This window comes from Hipposideros armiger, unplaced genomic scaffold (assembly GCF_001890085.2).
Source record: "Hipposideros armiger isolate ML-2016 unplaced genomic scaffold, ASM189008v1 scaffold_18, whole genome shotgun sequence".
NCBI classification, from domain to species: Eukaryota; Metazoa; Chordata; class Mammalia; order Chiroptera; family Hipposideridae; genus Hipposideros; species Hipposideros armiger.
The window spans coordinates 975,332-994,465 of record NW_017731368.1 but is presented as its reverse complement, the minus strand read 5'-3'; the positions used below and the strand labels follow the sequence as shown (position 1 = coordinate 994,465).

Below are 19,134 nucleotides of genomic sequence, written 5' to 3'. Positions count from 1 at the left end.
CCTTCTCCTCACTCCCCACCCAGGGCTTGGCGCTCTGAGTGACCCTTAGATTCCCCAGGACAAGGTTAGGGCACAAGGACTGCAAGTCAGAGGGATAGAGACAGTCCTTTCCAACTAGTACGGAGACTACAGCAGTGGGGGTACTCCGGGACATTGCATTCACCTTTCTAACAGCCTCAGGGATGACACAACTGTTTCCCACACACATAGAGAGAAAAGGGGTCACTGGCCGAGCATGCAAGGCTACAATCTCTTTTGCATCTGTACTAGGTGGGCAACAGAGGTGCAGTGGGAAACAGGCGGCAGAGTCCATCTCTACCCTCTCCAGCTCATGGGCCCCTGATCTTTGGATCCCTGCACTTTAGCAGAAGAGTCCCCTTTTAAGCTTTACTCACAGGTCCTCGGAGTCCTTAGGCTCCCCATGGCTGGGCCTTCCTCTACCTGAGGTGACAGAGTGGGCAGCAGTATGGGTAGAGAACACTGGGCAGCTCCAGTCCCAAGGAGACCCCCACTCTGCTTACCAGGGAACTCTTGCCCCTAACTCAGGCTTCCATCTGTGCCAGGGCAAAGAGCTAGGACTCAAAGAAGAGGGAGTGTGCTGCCTTTGGAGTGAACTGGGGTCTCCCAAACTGGCAGGACAGGGGCTACAGGGGTCCTGAGCAAGAGAGAGGAACCACCGTGATGCATGTCCTCGGCCCAGTCACCCTGGGACCCCAGCTATCCATACCAGCAGGGCCCAGCTGTCCCTTCAGCATCCAGAGCATGGCGAGGGTTAGCACAAGGAAGAAGCTGTTCTCCCTCTCCTGTGGGGCCTGCCCCTCTAGTGGCTATTGTAGAGTGGCCTTGATGAGTATTAATAGTGTGGGCAGTCAGCACTTCGAAGCTGGTGCCTGGAAAGTGTGGAGCTGAGACCTTGCTGCTGGCTCATCTCTCTCAAGGCTGCAAGGACAATGCTGGCAGGGGTGGGAGTGAGAGAGCAAGTCTCAATGCCCTGACAGTGTAGGTGGTGGTGGTGGGGGCTGCAGGCAGAGCAGGTAGCCCTAGTGAGGGGCTAGAGCCCAGAGAAGGGGACAGGCAGACTGGGCGTGGGAGAAGCCATCCTGGCTGCTGCATGCTTGAGTACTCAATCCACCCGGGTCTCTTGGTTCTATCTGCAAGTCCCCGGGGCCCTGGAACCTGGATCTGGCCTTGCCTATCTTCCTATTCTCTGGAGCCTTCTTGCTGACCCAACCCCTTTCCAGCCTTAGGACCTCTCTTCCCCCGACTCTGCTTCTGGCACAGCTCCCACCTCACAGGGTCTCAGCAAAAATGTCACCTCCTGGGAGAATTCCCTCACCTCTGTATTCATCTTTCTATCTAGAGCTGTCCTTCATTCTCTCAAAGCCACCTCTTTTAATTTCATAGCATTTACCACAATTTGTGCTTAAATAGTCATTTGTTCATTTACTGGTCACAGGCCAGTGTCTGGTCACCACTGAGTCCCCTGTGTCCAGTGGCCCAGGCATACAACAGGTGCCCCATAAATACTCATTTCATCAAGAATCACCCTCTCTGGCTCCCTCGGTGGAGTGATGGGCCAATGTGCCCTGGTCCCCTCTTATAGCTCCTGAAGGTTAAGGAGCAGGGACAGGGCAGGAGCAGGTCAGGCCACCCCCTGGCCTGGCATGACCCAGAGGCAGCCCGGGGTTAATGCCCTGGAAGGGCTATGCAGGTCCAACCCTTCAGGGCCTGCCTAGGACTGAGGTCACGTGGGCCTTGGTGGCTCTGAGAGGGGCCGGGTCCTCCCAGTGCTCCTGTGCATAGGTGTGGGTGGCAACTGTTCTGGGGGCACGTTTGCCTCTTCCAAGGCACCAAGGCCCAGCTTCACGTAGTGGTCCCCACGCAGAGCGGCCACCACTTGCTCTACTTCTCCCACTAGCACTCCAAAGGTGGGTCGCGCTGCAGGGTTCGCCGCCCAGCAGCGCCGCATCACTGCATACCTGTAGGGGGAGGAGAATGTCAGGGGCAGGACAGAACCCCTCCCAGAGATTCTGGGCCACCCACCCATTAGCACCCTGGCAGGCCACATAGGGATGAGGACAGGTAACAGGGCCTAGTGCCCAGCAGAGCCCAATCGGGGCAATTCTTCTCATCATTGTTATTGCTGTTCCAGTCCTGCCTTCCCACCCTGGTGGAGGTTGAATTGCTTCAGGGCTTAAGAGCTTGGGCTCCTGTGTCCGTGCCCTGGGCTATGTGATTTTGGGCAAGTGCTTTAACCTCTCTCTGTGCTCCTGGATCTTCCTCTGATCCCAGAGCTGTTGGGACATAGGTGACAGGATGCCTGTGAAGTGCTTAGCTTAGGGCCATCTCACAAGCTATCATGGTTTTATCATCACACATCTTCCAGAAAGGAAGCCCAGGTCCAGTGAAATGGGGGTTAAGAGTCCTGAGACAAGAACATGTGAGGCAGCACAAGTGGCACCGTGGTTCCTAAGCAGAGTTTCTCTGGGTTTGCCTGGTAGGTCCTGGTCCTTGTCCCTTTATCTTGGGAATATCATCCCTGCCTTAAACGATACTCTAAGTGCCGTACACACAATAATTTCACATAATTCTCAGACTCTTGGAGGGTGGTACTATTACCATCCCAACTTTACAGATGAGGAAACTGAGGCTCAGAGAGGCGAAGGGACTTGCCCTGGTGTAGTGGATGCTGTGGTGTGCCACCCAGATCCCTCCCTTCATTCTCCCATAGCTGCTGACTGCTGGAGGCTGAGGCCCTCTCTAGGAATTGCCCAAAGCTCACGGTCCCTCCTCAGGGACAGCTGTGCCCAGTGGCTGATTAACATCTGGTACAAAGACCTGGCCCCATGATCTTCATTTCAGAAAACTAAAGGGCCATCCCAGCTCAAGCAGTCCCCGTGGGATGGGCTGCAGCTGCTGTTGCATCTGTATCGCAGCCTAACTTCTCCTCCAGCCTCCCTAGCCCCTAACCTCCCAATAAACCCTAGGCATGTAACTCTCCAACTCAGAGTTTGTTTCAGGGAGCCTCACCCAGAGGCAGATAGGCAGTGAAGTTAACTTCCTTTATTTCAAACCAGGTACATCAGTGAAGTGAATAAAGAAGATCAGACCGAAGGCAGCGGGCCTGTGAGGAAGGGTTACTCATCCTTCCTGGAACACAGCCTGAGACAGGACCTGTGACCTGATCCTTCCTGTTCTAACAAAGACTTGGGCACAGCAGAGCTGCTTAAGATGAACCTTGGCACCAAACCCACCCCACAGGCACTTACGATGACACAGCTGCCATGCCTCCGGGAATGGGAAATCGGAAACCAGATCCAGTGAAAAAAACACCTGACCTGGAGAGGTGGAGGGGACTAGTGTGGGAGCTAATGGAACCTTTCCTTGAGGTTAAGTGAGTGGAAAAGATGGAAAACAGCCCCCCTTGGCGGGGGTGGGGGAAGAGGAGTGCCAGGAAATTAAATCACTGGCCTCAACCCAGGCTCTGAAGTTGGGAATGCTGTTACCATGGCAACCATGATATCTTCCCAGCACCCAGCCCCAGATGGGGGTGGAACCAGACCACAGATGAGGAAACTAAGGCCCAGAGAGGGTCCTTTTCCAGGTCAACCAGAGGATCAGTCAGAAAACGAAGCAAGAACTCTTGTCTCTTGCCACTTCCTCATCTTTGGGGCCCAGCTCCCTCTGCATTACCACCTTCACATACTCACAGAAAATCGGGGCAATACTCAGGCTGGGGAAGGCGACGACCCTGAGCCAGGAAGGGAATGAGGTCAAAAGGGTCGATGTGGGGGTACGGTGGGGCACCCCGTGTCAGCAGCTCCCATAGCAGCACACCAAACGACCACTGTGGGAAGGGAAAGGTAAGGGGACTCAATTCTCACCCAAAATGTGGGGGTAGGTGGAACCCCAGGTCTCCTACCTCCCAGATCCCTTTAGCTGGAAATGGGGGGCCCTGTCCCCCAGTCAGAGCCTATCCCTACCTCCCAAGCATCTTCTCTGTCTCCTCCCACCACCTGAGCCTGTCCAGAGTTGGGGCTGGGCAAGACCTAGGGTGTCTGTGAGGAACCAGTGATTTCACAGCCTTTTCCTGTCTAAGAGGTGGGTACATGGGCAGTGAGGGCTGCCCAACCTAGAGAGTCCCTGGGCTCAGATCACCATCCGGAGCCGAGCGTTCTCCCAGGACACTGAGCCCCATGTGGACTCTGGGCAGGTGGAGCCTCACCACATCAGACTTGGTAGTGAATTTGTAGGTCTGCAGGCTCTCCAGCGCCATCCATTTGACAGGTAGGCGAGCATGGCGCTGCTGTTGAACGCTGTAGTATTCCTTGTCCAAGATTCCACGGGCCATCCCAAAGTCAGCCACCTTGACTGTGAATGACTCATCTAGCCTGGGAGAGGGGAATCACACTCAGCACTGGCCCCCACCAGGCCCTAAACCCACCTGTTCCAGGTCCTTACAGGCTTTCAGAGCCACAGAGTCTAACCTAAGCCTGCACTGGGCAGACAGGAAAACTAAGGCCCAGATCAGGGAGGACATATCCGGGACTGAGGCACCTTTAGGACAGCTATAGTCCCTGGTACCCTGACCCCTTGCTTCACCCCAACTGCTCCGGGCCCTCACATGCAGTTCCGAGCAGCCAGGTCCCTGTGCACAAACTTCTGCTCTGCCAGGTACTCCATGCCGCGGGCTACTTGCAGGCCGAAGCTGATGAGGTCCTTCACTGTGGGGTTCTGAGGGCACAGGGGGGTCAGTAGGCAAGTACAAAGCAGCTCCATCCCCAGCTGCGGCCCAAGCCCCTGACCCAGGGCCAGCTGAGCACTAACCCGCTGGGGTGAACGGATGAACCGGAGCAGGTCTCCATGGCGCATATAGGGCAGCAGCACACGGGGTAGCCCTTCAGGTGGTAGCACAATGCCGATGAGAGCCAGCACGTTTGGGTGATGCAGACCACGCATGATCAGCCCCTCGCGCAGGAAGGCCTCCACCTCCTGCATCTCTGTGATGCCTGCAGAGCAGTGTGAGTCAGGCCCAGGGCTGGGAGGCCCGTTACAAGGGTCAGATGGGGAAATGGAGAACAGCCTCCTGCTCAGGGTCACTCAGCCATGTGGTAGCACAGCAGGGGTGAGGACCCACCCAGCCTCTGTCCTACTTACGACTCAGCGACTTAATGGCACAGTGGATTCGATTCTGGGCTTCGTCTGTGTATTCGCCATGGTAGACAACTCCAAAGTGGCCTGGTGAAAGGAGATGATGAGAGGGACCCCAGTGCCAGTTGCTCAAACCACACCCTCTCATTGGCAACCAGGCCTCAGAGCACCAACTAGCAAATCTGACATTAAAAACAAGCAGTAGCGCTGGCCGAGTGGCACGATGGTTAAGAACTGGCTTGGGACGCCAGAGGGCCCCGGTTCGAATCCCACATATGAGGGCCAGTGACACTGCCCTCCACAGCTAAGATGCTGAACAACAGCTCAACCTGGAGCTGGGCTGCCGTGAGTTGCCGGCGACGGCGTAGGCTGCAGCCCCTGTGGCAGTGGGTTGCCATGGGCTACCGGATGTAGCCAGCAGCCAGTGTGAGCAGCCAGCAGCCAGTGTGAGCGGCCGTCCAGAAGCCGGCAACTGATCTGCCTCGCCCGGGAAGAGCGCAATGATGGTGCCAACTTGGGCCAGTGAAGCAACATCCTCCACAACTAGATTGAAGAACAAAACGACAGCAACTTGTCTGTTCCCCTTCCCCCAATTCCCCAGCACTGTTCCCATCCCCCCCAATTCCCCAATTAAAAAAAACAAACAAAAAAAACAAGCAGTAGCTGCAAGATGGCAGAGCAGCCTCCCAGGCCCACTTTATCTGTACCAGAACCCACTGAAGACAGAACTAATTCCCATTTTACAGGTGAGCAGCTGGAGGCTCAGAGAGGTTATGTGATATACCCAAAGGTCACACAGGTTGGTTAGAAGGCCAGAGCAGAGTCCTGTCCAACTGGCCATGTCATCTCAGGACTCCATATCTGCTCCAGCCCCACCTGGTCTGGCACCCACACCTTTGCCAATGACTCGGTCACTGTGGGTGACCACTTGCTCGTGGGGAATCAGCACATCCTTGACCTCGGCCAGGAGTGTAGAGTCCAGGACCCCCAGATGGATGGACTCTGTCTGCAGCAGTGGGACACAGGATCCATCCCCGTTGTCTGAAAAGGAGGCTCTGTGGACACGAGTGGTGGAAACCAGACCATCTATGGCAGGGGCTGCTGTGGGGGAGAGGGAGTAAGGGTCTTGTGGAGCAGAGGGGATGGGCCCAACTTCTAGCGCCTCCACCATCTCACCAAGGCCATTTCTGTAGTCAGAGCCTGAGCGGAGCATAGGCAGAGACATGGCTCCAGTGGTTTGCTCCAAGGATGCCGGGTCATCCGGTTTTGTAGAAAGGGCTGTGGAAAGACATCCCCTGGTGGCTAGCCTCTACAACTCCTAGAGGCTGACCCCTACCCAGGAGCTGTGGGCAGACCCCCAAGGCCTGGGCAGAGGGAGGATATAGGGACTTGGAGATGCCATTGTTTGGGGGTAAGGACTGAGTCAGGATGGGGGTGGAGAGCTCACCTCGTTGTCTCCTCCGCCAGTAGCTGAAGACCAGTATGGGGGCCAATATAGCCATAAACAGCACCAGGGCCAGCAAGACACCAAGGAGCGTCTTCTGTGAGGCCCCCTCTGAGCCTGAACGTACCACTCTACCCAGGATGTGACAGTCACCATCCACGCAGACCTGGAAGCAAGTGGCAACTCAGGCCCAGCTTGCAGGCCTTGGCCCATGTCTCCTGTAAAGGGCCAGCCAAGCTGCCTACCTGCAGTGGGGCACCATTCTTGCCCAGTTGCAGGGAAGGGGACAGAGGGCAGATGACCACATCGCCCCGGAGCTCATGATCACACCTCCTATTACCCACGGTGACGTTCACATCCACACAGTCAGCCACAGCTCCTAGCCCAACATACTGCAGAGACAGTCATGAGGACTGGCCAGTGCCCCCATCTCCTTTGGGCAGGCTTCAGCCCTAAACCTCCATTGTCCTTGCCCTCCATCCCCCACACTTACTTCGAACTTAATGGCATGCTCCTCGGGCTTCAGTGGGGCCAGGTCAGTGCTGGGTGGACGGGGTGAGGGCAGGAAGCGAAAGCCGGGCAGTGTGAAGCCAGCAGCTCCATCTCCCTGGACACTCAGGTTTCCTGTCACCCACCCCTGCGGGCCTCGGACCACGTATTCAGGCAGGCGGCACCAATGCTTCTCCGGGAGCTGCCCCTCACACTGCTGGAGCCCATGCAAGAGTGGTTAGCCAGGCATCCTGCCTATGGCCACCCCAGTCTCCTTGGCCCAGTACGGGGTAGGGCTGGAACTCAGGGGACTGGTCTGGCCTTCCTCCCTCCTGACCAGTGCCCATTTGGCAGCTGCCAGTGTCCACTCACCCTGTTTGCCACCGCCCTAAGCCCGTCTTGAAATGACAGCACTAGGTGCCACACTGAAGTCAGATGCTGGCCATGGATGGTGACGTGGGAGCCGCTGTGGAGGAGAGCAGGGTGGTGGGCTTGGGGTGCTCTCCGAGGCTGGCTCTCTCATTCCTAGGAGACCAGAGTGGGCAAGGAGGTAGCACTTACGTGTAGCCACAGTTGGGGCTGATGCCCAGCACAATGGGGTCTTCCCGGTAGTCAAAGGTCCAGGAGCCAGGCACGTGGGCACCCCCTACCTGCAGGCGAATGGGAACGCTGGCCGTAGCAGCACTGGGAGGTGTGGTACATAAAAGCTGCCCCTCACTGACCCTGCAGAACAGGGGAACTGGGCTCAGTATCACCCTCTAGGTGATGGCCAGGCCTTCCTCCTCCAGGGGTCTGCTGAGCCTTCCCAGTTCCTCTCTCCACCTGCCCATACTATACAGGTCTAAAGACAGGGCAGTCCCAGTAAGACCTCCAAGAAGGTAGAGAGGGAACAGGTTTTCTACAGCCTTGGCTGGAGTGATGGACTCTGTGATGGGCTCTCATGCCATCCCCAAACGACCTGTGGACTGGAAGCGTCAACAGACCCTTCTTCCTGAACCTAACCATGTGACTGAGCCTTCCTCCCTCTGCCCTGACAGGGATCCAAGTCCCACCCAGTAAGGGCTTCCCTGGGTTGGGTCCTATGGCCACCGAGCCCCTCACCTGCCAGCACTTACCGTTCCAGCAGGCACTCAGTCCCATTGACCAGCACGGCCCGGCTGGTGCCTATAGACAGGCCTTGGCCCTTAAGGGTGAGGCGGGTGCCCCCTGCCCGTGGGCCAAAGAGAGGTTGTATTTCCTTTAGCACTGGTTCCTAAGAGGGTATGGAGGTAGCTTAGCTCGGTGTAGGAGACCCTCCACTCCAAGCCCTTCCCTGCCCATATTGCCCAGCTGGCCAAGGGCACAGACAAGGCAAGGTGACCTCACCATGAAAGAGAAGCCTTGTCGCACAGAGGTGCCATCTACCCGGAAGTGCTTGCCTGGTGGCATGTTGGTCACGGTGAGGTTGATGGTAGCGGGCCCGGATGCCTGTGTGCCCAAGGGCTCCAGCTCACACTCAAGCTCTTCTACAAAGTCCTTCCGCGACACTGGGCTGGAGCATCGGGGAACCCAAGGTCAGCCCGGGGTCACACCGGCCTGGTTGGATGCCCGCCACAAACCAGTCTCCTCTGAGCCTGAAAATCACCTCTCTCCACCCATGCCTTCCTCCCAGGCAGACAGGATCTGGCAAGGCAAGGACGAGTCTTGCCCGGTGCATGAACCAACAGGGCATGTGCAGGCTCAAGAAGGGACAGAGATGTCTCCCCAGACACAAAGCAGCCAGAGTCACTGCAGCTTGCCTCATACCTCCTGGCCCCCAATAAGTAGAGGATAAGGTCTCACAGAGAAGGGACTGCTTGGTTTCCCCCATTAGGAAGGGCAGGGACCTGTTTTACCTGAAGTTTGAGCTGTCCTTGGGCAGCAGTCGGCAGGGACTTTGGCCCACGGTGACCTGATGAGTGCCCTCAGGCACCAGACCGGTAGGGTGCAGGTAGAAGTTGGAGCCACACAGGGTCAGCCTTGTGCTGCCCCTTAGGGGTCCACTGTGGGGATAGAACTAGAAGGGGAGCAAATAGCCTGAGTCCCTTTGTGGGCCAGGCCTCTCAGTCCTGTCTGCTTCCCCCAAACTTTTCTGCTGTACCCCTTGCCTTCCCCACTCTCCAGTCATTCTAGGTCACTTGCTAGTCCTCACTTAAGCACTTTTCTGCCTCCACACCTTTGCATGCGCTCTCCTCTGCCAAGAATGCCCTCCTCGTAGCTATTGAGGAAATCCCAGTCCTGAGGAAGATCATGGTCAAGACCAGCTGACCCCCAAGGCAGGCCCAGCTTGCCCCACCCTTACCTGTGCCCTGCCAGGTAAGCCATACCTCAGTAAGCTTGGGTGGGCAATGGTCCTGTTGCCAGGAGCCAGGACACTCCTTCTGCCGGCCACACATGCTCCCACACCAGCCACAACCCATGAAACGCTGTGCCCGCAGACAACGCCCACAGGTGAGGAAGTGGCGGCAGCCAGGGCCCCGGATAGGTACCTGGAAGACCTTAGAGTGGCAGAAAGGTGGCTGAAGGGTGCTGGAGGGGGTTGGGTGGCCTAGGCCCCATAGATCCCCTGGTCCCATTGTACATCAGGGTGGTGAGACCTGTGTGTCAATGCCACCCTGGATTGGATGGGGAGCTGTGCCAGGGCCTGACCCTGCCCACCTTACCTGGTCCCCAGAGGCAAAGAGCAGGTGGTCCCCAAGGCGGCTGACATCCTGTTGCATGGGTTGCCCATGGCTGCCCAGTGAGAAGTTGGACACATACAGCAAATAGTTGAGAGACCTGGCCAGCTCCACCTGGGAGAGGTCAGCTATGAGCAAAATGAGGATGGGGATGGGGACCTCGGGACGAGGGGCTGTGGAGATGAGGGACCTACCTGTAGGATGCGCCCATCCATCGTGCCCATATGGGCCACTGTGATATTGGCGAGGCGTGTTACGTACAGCGCAGTGACTTGCACTGGTCCTAACAGCCCGTTGAATAGGTCCACACGTGAGAGGCTGCTGCTGACCAGCAGAGGGAAGTGGCGGCAGCTGGTATTGGGGTTGAGGGCCACCAGGCTAGGCTAGGGAAGGTCAGGGAAGGAATCAGGGCTCATTCTCACACACTGACCCTTTGGGGCCTCTATCAGTGACCACAGCAGCTCAATCTCCTACCCCTCACCTAACCTGCCTGGTGAAGGCCCCAGGCCTCCCAATTACTGCACCATGCTCCATGGGGCTCCCAGAGGTGGCAAAACCAAACTGGAAGGCCAGCTCCCCCTGCACCTTGCCCTACCTACCCTACCATGTCCAATTAGATAATGAGTTACTGAATCTTACAGACCAACCCCATTCTGTCCTCAAAACCACTCTGTAGAGTGGGTGCTCTTACCACCCCCCATTTTACAGATAAGGAAGCAGGCTCAGAGAAGCTGGGTCACTTGTCAAAGGCCTTAAAGCCCCTCAGGAAGAGGAGCCAGGTTGGAAGTCTGAGCTCCTGATCCGAGTCCTCTCGTGCCCCCTGCTGGTTCTGCCCTGCACTTCAGCAAACCCTGTCCCCTCTTGGGGCTTCAGGTTTCCCCAGCCACACAAGGAGGCTGAACTCAGGTTAATTGACCAGCATGGGCTTGGTAACATGGTCCTTCCCTGAGATTCCAAAGGTCTTCCCGCACCTCCAGTTGCTACCTGTAACTCCTTCAGGGTACAAAAGGGATAAACCAAGCCCTGAAGGCCTGGGTGCCAAACTAGGCCCCAGGGTTGGGGAGATACTAACCTCTCCCCTGCTCTTAACAGGAAGGTATTTTGGGGGCTGCACTCAGTGCTCCAAGGCAGGGCTGCGGAAACTTCTGGGAAATCAGGAAGCCAGAGTGTGAATGCAAAGTATTTGGAGCTGTGTGAAAAATGCAGGCAGAGCTCAGTAGCCCTAGTTGCTTGGGACCATCCCTCACTAGCTCTGAGGGCACTCCTCAAGGCTGGAGCCTCTGAGGCCCCCATCAGGCCAAGTATGTGTAACCCCGTCATCAGACCTCAGCACTGATCAGGAGCCCTAGGGGCAAAGGCAGGTGCAGAGCTGGGCCCAGAAACTCCACACTCTGGGTCTATAGCCTGGATGGGTGGGGACTGGGACTCTGTCCTCACTTGAGGGAGGAAAGGGGCCTGGTCCTAGCGGGAAGCCAGCCAGGTGTTCTCAGCATGACTCAGGGACAGGTGGGGCTGAGGGGTGGAAAAGAGGCCCTACTCCAGCCAGGGCCACACCTCTCCTGCTTGCCCCTGGGTTCCAGGGCATTAGCTCTAGGTTCCCAGGCTTGTCTAAGGGCCTGTAGCTCCTGAAAACACTTAAGAGTCCAATGTCCCACAGAGGAGAGTGACTGCCCCCAACTCAAACCCTACCTGAACCCATGGATATCAGATAGCAGCTCTGAGCCCCTCAAGCTTCCTGAAGCCAGCCACAGTGAGCACACAGTAGGTGTTGCTCTAGAGGCTGCACGCCCAGTCACTGGACAAACACAGTACAAGCTGGTTCACACACTTCCCAGGGGCCGGGCTGGCTTCTGGACAGGGCTTGAGATTAGTCCTCCTAGAGCCTGGCACTGCCAAGTCGTGCTGGGTGTCTTCTGGCCCACTGACAACTAGCCAAGCTGGGGAGAGGTTCTGACTCCCCAGAGAGAAGAGGGCAGGCAGGGCTGCCCAGCCCAGACAAGAGAGCCCCAGCCCTAAGGCCTCCTCAACCCAGCTGGACTCAGCTGAGGGAGGGAGGCAGAAGATCCCCCCAACTCCTCCTTGTGCCTTCAATGGGAGCTAGAAAGGAGTTGGTGGCAAATGTCACAGCAGAGCCACGGCCACAGAGCAGCCAAAGACTGAGAGCAGTGACCCTGGGTCACCTCACTGAAAGACCACTCGTCCAGTGCCATTCACCCCATTTTCTTGGTTTAATCTCTTATAATCTAGGGTAGGATTGTTTCAGTGGCTTTAAGGAATCAGTTTTGGTTTTGTCCTCAGCATTCCCTGTCTGCTCCAGCTCCCTGACGCCATGGCTGGAAAGAACCTGGGTAGGGTCAGCTGGAAGGAGCCCCCAGTTCAACATGGGCTGGGAGACCTCCTGTCTGGGGCAGGGCCCCACCAGAGTGGAAAAACGTCTGGGACTCCTGCGTGGTGAACCAGTTGCCACCAGCCCCACCTAAGCCTTTACTCATCCCCAGATGTTTATAGTTGCTTGCACAACACTGGGGTGAGCCTTCTGGAATCTACTAGAGCCAAGCTGCCTTCCCACCAAGTCGTGGGGCCTCCTGTAATCACCCCACAAAGAATAATCAGGAGTGAGTGTGTCAGTGAAACCCAAGCCACGCAGGCCCCCCCCCAACAAGCCCCCAAACTTCCCAGGCCTTAGGACAGAGGTAGGGGGCACTCTCCGACAACTTCTGTCCCACTCTTTTTGAAAAAACACCAAAACAAGTGCTCCCATAGGGAAAGCGAAACTACGTTGGTGAGCAGTCTGAGGCTGTGTGAGTCTGCGAGCATCTGCCTATGTATGGGGCGCTGTGTGTGAGGGTATGTGTGGTAGACAGATAGGAGGGGATGCCCATAATTCTACCAGAGTTTGGCAGTGTGTCTGGCAGAGAGACAACTGTGATGCAATCTAGCTCTCACATAACCAGGGAAACTGCCTAAAATATCAGAGGCCATGATAGGTGAGAGGGTGAGAGAGCAAAATGGGGTAGCAACAAGGGCTAGCTAGCCTGGCTGGGAGAGGAACGTCCAGTGTGGCCTTTGTTTGGCTCACTCCCTCACACCACCCCCAGCACTAAGGAACTGGGTGGAAAAGATGACTTCCCCCTTCCTGCCTTCCCAGCTCCCAGACCCTCTCAGTGGTGCAAGGGAGCAGTCTGGATTCAGCCACCTGCACACTGCTCACAGGTCAGGGTCCCTTCTCTCTGCTCACCAAGTTGGGGCACAAGCTGGGCGACTGGAAGAAGTCGAGGCCTCGCCGGATGCCGGGGTGGACCGGAGGCTCACAACACCGCTCCACACCCTGCTCGATGAGAGTGTCCAGCAGGTTGATGGGGAAAGCACAGACAACAGAGTTGGGACCCACACTGGGGCTGCTGTCTCTGCCAGCGGTGAAGACCCCAAATAGTACTTCCTGGCCCTCGGCGATGCTCAGCTCAGCAGCCAGTCGGCTACCCACCGGAGCAGTGTGGGCTGCCTGCAGAACCGGGTAGGGCTGCCCGCCCTCAGAGGGACCGCGTCGCCGGCGTTTAGGTGCAAAATGGCAGTTGAGGACCAGCTCGCGGTAGTCGCCCAGCTCGGTCTCGACCGCGCTGAGCCGGGCCAGGCGCGTGTGTAAGGCGCCTGGAGGAGCTGCCACACTGGCCGGCTGCACTGTCAGGAAATAGACGAAGGCTCCTGCATGGAAGCTGTACACGTAATGAATGCGATAGGAAGCCAGGTGTGCGGGCAGCACTGACAGAGCCGCAAAGCCTGGTGCAAATCCTGAAGCATCCGCTTTGAGGCGCCGGATGGACACTGAGCGTGGGCTGAAGCTCGCCGCCACCACTGAATCTAGTGAGGATGCCACGTAGAAGTAGGAGGCATGGCCCTGCTCAACCACGGTCACAAGGGTGCCCAGAGGGCTGGCCACACAGTCAGGGCAGTCCTCGGGCCGGTTGTGGTGGGCGGAGAAGAGGCAGACTGGCGGTGCAAGATGCAGAGTGGTCCCGTTGGGCTCTAGCTCATGCAGAAAGCAGCGGCCATGCAGGCTCGAGCCACAGCTAACCAATGCAGGCAGTGCTGGCTCCAACACCAGCACCTTTGTATCTGTGTCCCCCGGGGGGCCGTGGGGGGCCGGGCCACAGGCTGCGCACGTCTGGCAGCCAGGGTCCCCGGCAGGGCCCGTGGCCAGGCTCTCGACGGGCTTCAGACCAGGCCCAAGCACGTGCAGGCGATTGCGTGTGGCCACAAACACCGCATTTCCGTCCACACCGCCCTCATAGGTTGCCAGGGCCTGTACAGGCCCGCCAACGGAGAAGCTGGGCACCACGTACTCCACGTCAAAGTCACGGGAGGCGGCGTAGGGAGTGCGCGGGCACTGCCAGGACCCTCCCGCGGCGGGCACAGCCGGGCGCAGCAGCAACAACAGCAACAGCAGCAACAGGGACAGCTTCAAGGGCGTCAGACGTAGCTCCATTGAGGCCCAGATGGGGCCTCCTGGGGATTCCCGCAGGGCTGGGCCTGGCTAGAAGCAGACTCGAGGGCTGGAACCAGCGTCCAGCACTTGTCCTGAGAGTCTTCGGGCAGTAGACTCCTGTGATGCCTACCCTCCTCCCCTGCCCTCGGGTCTGAGCACCTGGCACGAGTAGACACACACACCGGCAGGAACTAGAAAGTCCGTCTCACCTGAAGCCCCAGCTGCCGCTCCTAGCCGGATCTTAGAGTGAAGTCGCCGGGAGGGTGGAGGGTGGGCGGGAGGCAGGCAGGGCGGGCGGGGCCAGGGTATGGGGGCGGGGCCCATCCCTTCCGCCCATCCGACTGTCCAGGCCCTCTGAAGCCTGGATCGCACTCCTCCTGGGCGTAGCGGGTGGGTGTGCGTGGAGTGGCCTGGAGAGAGGTAAATAGGCCTGAGCTGTCCCATCTAGGCCCTCGCGACGCACTGGGCCGAGTTGAGGAGGGGGCGGGGGCCGCCCCAGTACCAGTGACCCGTAAAGGACTACCTGGCTCATTTCTTCTCTTGGCGCCAGTTTACAGCAACACCTTCAGACGCTGGTTCCCGGGCAGGGCCTGGGGGACCCACCACGTGGGGAACAGAGACCACGAATGTGTGGGGGACCAGAGGAGAGCCGTGAAGGGACCCCAGGAGTGGCGCCACTCTCTGTGGGCAGGGGCCGGCTATCCTTTCATGGGCTTGTTCTGGACTTTCAGCAACAGGATGGTGCCAGGAAGGTGCGTTGCACTCTGCCCTCCCAGGATGGTAGGGGTTATAAGATGGGGCCAGTCCTGCTGGCTGGACAATAGAGTCACAGGAGAGGCAGCTTATGTGGAGGCCCAGCCCTAGCTCTGGACTCTGCATCGCTGCCTCAGTATGTGGAAGCTGTAGGATGGGGACAAGAAAACACGATGCCAACCTTCCTTTTCGGGTCTACTCCAGCAACCTCCTGAAATTGGGAATGCATGGGCACCTCTAACCGGCTCTGTAAACCTGGCTGGGCCTCAAGTCTTTCTGTCTCTGAAATGAGGATATAGTTCTGACTAGGTGGTCTCCCAGAGCTCTCTCCTAGGCTGGGGTGTGTGTGGGGTGGGCGAGGGGAGGCAACGTAGGTTTGTTCTTGCCATCTCTCAACTGGACCTCAGCAACTTCCCCTTGGTAACTGGTGTGGACGAAAAAGGGGCCACATACTAAACCTGACAAGTTCAGGGGAAGCCAGCATGGCGGGTCTTACAAACTCAGAGACTGGAAGTAACCACATAGGATAGTCTGAACCTAAAAATCCCTAACTACAGGAGGTTCATAGTGGATAGTCATGTCCTAGGCCTGTAGCTTCCTTGACAAAAGCCAATCTTTACCTTAAGTGAACCTGTCTATTGTCTTTGTGCATCTAAGATAACATACCTTTGAAACGTCAGAGTAATTTTCTTTTTGACACCCCCTCAAAGGCACAACTGCCAGCACCAGCGCACCAGACCACCAGAGCAAAAAAACCACAGAACCCCAAATTGTTATCTTGTTCCCCGCATACCATCTCTATATGCTATAAAGGTTAATTATTAACTACCCTGTCCCCACCAATGTACAAGAAGTATGTGTCTCTCCGTTTTACTTTTTATCCAATCCTAGAGATTTCCCTGCTTTGCATTCTCCTGCCCCCTTAATCCACCACCAACGGATTTCACGTAACCTTATGTCTCCTCCTTTGATTCTAATGTGTAAAATAAGCTGCAAAACTGCCATTCTCTGGAGCATTTTCTCAATCCGTTGAGATTTTGCTTCCTGGCAATTGTCAGTTTGGCTCAGATAAACTCATAAAAATCCTCTACAGGCTCGGACGTTTCTTATATTGACAATGATCCCCCCCTAACACTGGAGAGGGGTCTCAGGGGACATCCTCAATCTGACAGCCCCCTCAGCCAAGTGTGCCTGGACCCTGGAGGGAGGGGAAGCTTCACAGGGTGGCCTTGGGTTGAAGTGCGAGGGACCTGTGAACCATGGGTCCCAGGGCTTTGGAGGGTAAGGGGAGTGGGGCAGAGAGGAGCCCTTAGCTCAACAGGATTCAGCCTGGCCCGGGGAGCTGTACCTCCTCTACCCTCTCTCCCAGCCCATACTCCTTGTTCTCCTTCCAGGAGCGCCCTTTTCCCTTCCTCCTCTTGCAGCTTAGGTAGCACCTCCTCTAGGAAGCCTTCCTGATCCAGGAGGGGCCAGGTTCATTGTGTGGGTCTCACAGACCCTGTGCTACACCCACCCCAGTACAATTCACTCTGGATACCTGACTCCCTGCTTCCCCCATTCCTAGTGCTGGGTCTCCTCTCCCTCCAGGCTGAGCACCTGGTGACAGAGACGAAAGAGCACCCAAGAGCACCAGCACTGGCCTCACCCAGTGCCGGGAGGATAAGGTGCCCGAGGTAACATAAAAGGCACTCCCTTCTCTAACCAGAATTGGCCCGGAAATGAATAAACACACATGGAAAATCATGGCATGGTTCCCGTGTTCCACAGTCAACATGTCTAAAGATAGTCATGCAGGGCAAAACCGAGATGGAACATTCCCCGCCTGGGGCAGAGATATGGGTTCTTGTGACCTCCATCAAATCTCGGGATACTCAGAGACTTCGGGGACCCTCCTTAGTCACCCAGTCCACCCATTTAGGGATGGGGTGGGAGTGCTGCAGTCAACCGTTTGTTCTCTGCTGCCACCGTGTGGCCAAGCTGTTGGCTGCCTCCAGGCCAGCATTTCCTCCAGGCAGCCTTGGTCATTGACAACAGGTGTCCCAAGGAGCACCTTCCCCCCCCCCCCCCCCCCCCCACTGCTCCCTCTGCAGGAGGGGAGAAGGGAATCCATGTAGAGGAAGTCAGCTAATGGGGCCTTGTAGTGCCAGGTACAAGTGCTCCCCCAAGGTGAACTCACAAAACGTGGCCCATATTTGGCTTATGACCTGCACAACTGTCCTGGCATCTGCCACCTTGGAGTGCTAGCCACTTTGCCTTCTTTGGATTCTCACTCCCCTCTGAATGCTACTCCAGAAAACCAGTGCCAGCTTCTTTCTCCACCCAAGACATCATCATCTTAGTGGCAGCAAGGGGTTCTAACCCCATCGCTCTGCAGCTTTAAAACATTCAATGGTTCCCCACTGCCAGACCTTTACCAGGAGTTCAAGAACCCTAGGCCTTAAAGGCTCCTCCAGTTTCATTGCAAACCAGTCATACCAGGTCCTTCTATTTGCATGTGCTGGTTCCTCCACAAGAAACACCTTCCCTGTCTGCCTGTTATTCCTTTCTTGATCCCCAGATAAACCCCACATTCCTCGATACCCACTGTCCTAGATACCTACTCATCTAATTGTGACCACCCCTTCTCACTCCTGCCCAGGATAGGTGCTGAACTGCAGAGAAGCTGAGAGCCCTACAGGTATCAGGACAACGAATAGGGGCACCTCAGGCCAACCATTGTCCAGAACACCATTAGCAGTCAGGGATAGATGGCCTGACATCACCCTGGCCCCAGAGGCAGTAGTTTGGCACCTTGGCCAGGAGCAAGGGCAACAGAAGCAGGAAACAGGCAGAAAAGAGACCCTGGGCATGTGAACAGGGATAAGTAGCACCTACCAAGCTTGTGGCTGCTTCCCACCAGCTTTGGGGTCTAGGCAGGTGGCCTGCTGCCATACCCACTCTAATGTGATCCAGGGTGGGGCCAAGGGTAAGGGCTATACTGCCATTTCCTGGAACAGTAAGTAGAACCATTCCAGTGTACCCTTGGCCCATGCCACCCACACGGACACATTCTCCAACATGGGGTGGTTTTAGTGGCAGAGTATCTTGGCCTACCTAGCTCTAAGAGACTGCATGAGTGTGATTCAATCTAGTCTGAAAACCATATTCAGTGGACACTTTTCTCCCACACACACTCCCTAGGTCTTTCGCTCCCTCAGCCATTGAGATGGTTAAGTTGTGGCAGAACTTGGAGATCTCTCCTCCCCCTGCCCCCCAGTAGCAAGGTAGGAGCTTTCTGCACTGTGCCTTGGGCTCTGCCCAAAGAAGGTCTCCTGATAGAATGAATGGGGCTGGGCCTTCACTGATAAGCCTCCCGTAATTGCCATGGTGACCTACATAGGTTAGGCCATCCCAGGAAACACGGTGACTGAAGAGGGCCTAATGTATCTAGTGGCATCAGACCTTCTTAGGACAGAATCCACTCCTGCCCTAGAGGTCAGCTGGGTCTTCTCTCAGGCCCTGCAGCTCATACCTGGGGGCCATTCCAAGGAATGCGCTAGCCGAAGGTAGGGGAGGTGAGGTGGACAGCCCTTCCTGAGAAGGCCCAAGCTGGGACAATTTCCCCAGAGGCCTACAGCTATAGCACAGCTGGACTGAATTTGTGCTGAACACTGTGCCACCTCACCAAGGGCTCCCACCTATACCGGGGCTCAGATGCATCCCACCTAACTGTCCCCATCTTACTCAGCTCAGCCCCTGCTGAAGTACAGCAGCCCATTAAGCAGAGCCAAAGCCAGGGTTCCCAGGGTGGTTGGGTGGTCCTTCGGGGCACACAACTGCGGGCACCACCTAGGAGTGAGAGGGGAGGCACCAAGGGCTCAGACAGAGTATGAGGGCAAGGCCAGTGGTGTGCTAGAGAACCCTTTACATGTGGCAGGACTTCAGTTGAATGAAAACAGCCCCAGCCCAGGGTCCCACTCTGAGCTTGTGTGGCCTGATGCTCTGCAAGGTGGGGAGAAGGGTGCAAGTGTGCATGTGCCCCGTGGATGGGGAAGCATGGCAGAGGCTAGGGGGCAAGATCCGGTATCTGTATATGAGTGAGTGGGTGAGCAAAAGAACCAGTGACTAGGCCTGATAAG

At 56.7% G+C, this 19,134-nt stretch overlaps 1 protein-coding gene across 3 annotated transcripts; it reads right to left on the bottom strand.

Annotated features, from left to right (window-relative positions):
• Positions 1 to 1,428: 1,428 nt before the first annotated feature.
• MST1R (macrophage stimulating 1 receptor) lies at positions 1,429 to 14,488 on the bottom strand. Of its 3 annotated transcripts, none has more exons than XM_019630701.1 (20): positions 13,019 to 14,488; positions 9,975 to 10,163; positions 9,766 to 9,894; positions 9,430 to 9,600; positions 8,959 to 9,119; positions 8,450 to 8,615; positions 8,200 to 8,336; positions 7,646 to 7,807; positions 7,457 to 7,550; positions 7,089 to 7,301; positions 6,841 to 6,987; positions 6,599 to 6,761; positions 6,328 to 6,429; positions 6,046 to 6,252; positions 5,158 to 5,238; positions 4,828 to 5,009; positions 4,625 to 4,734; positions 4,226 to 4,391; positions 3,711 to 3,847; positions 1,429 to 1,979 (listed from the first exon to the last, which is right to left on the bottom strand). In XM_019630701.1, exons 1-20 carry the CDS (start codon positions 14,261 to 14,263, stop codon positions 1,745 to 1,747), a joined length of 4,197 nt encoding a protein of 1,398 aa, XP_019486246.1. In that variant the 5' UTR covers positions 14,264 to 14,488; the 3' UTR covers positions 1,429 to 1,744. The 3 variants fall into 3 exon arrangements, with proteins under 3 accessions (XP_019486246.1, XP_019486252.1, XP_019486242.1); XM_019630707.1 differs by having other exon boundaries at positions 7,089 to 7,298; XM_019630697.1 differs by having other exon boundaries at positions 6,046 to 6,429; positions 7,089 to 7,298.
• Positions 14,489 to 19,134: the final 4,646 nt, after the last annotated feature.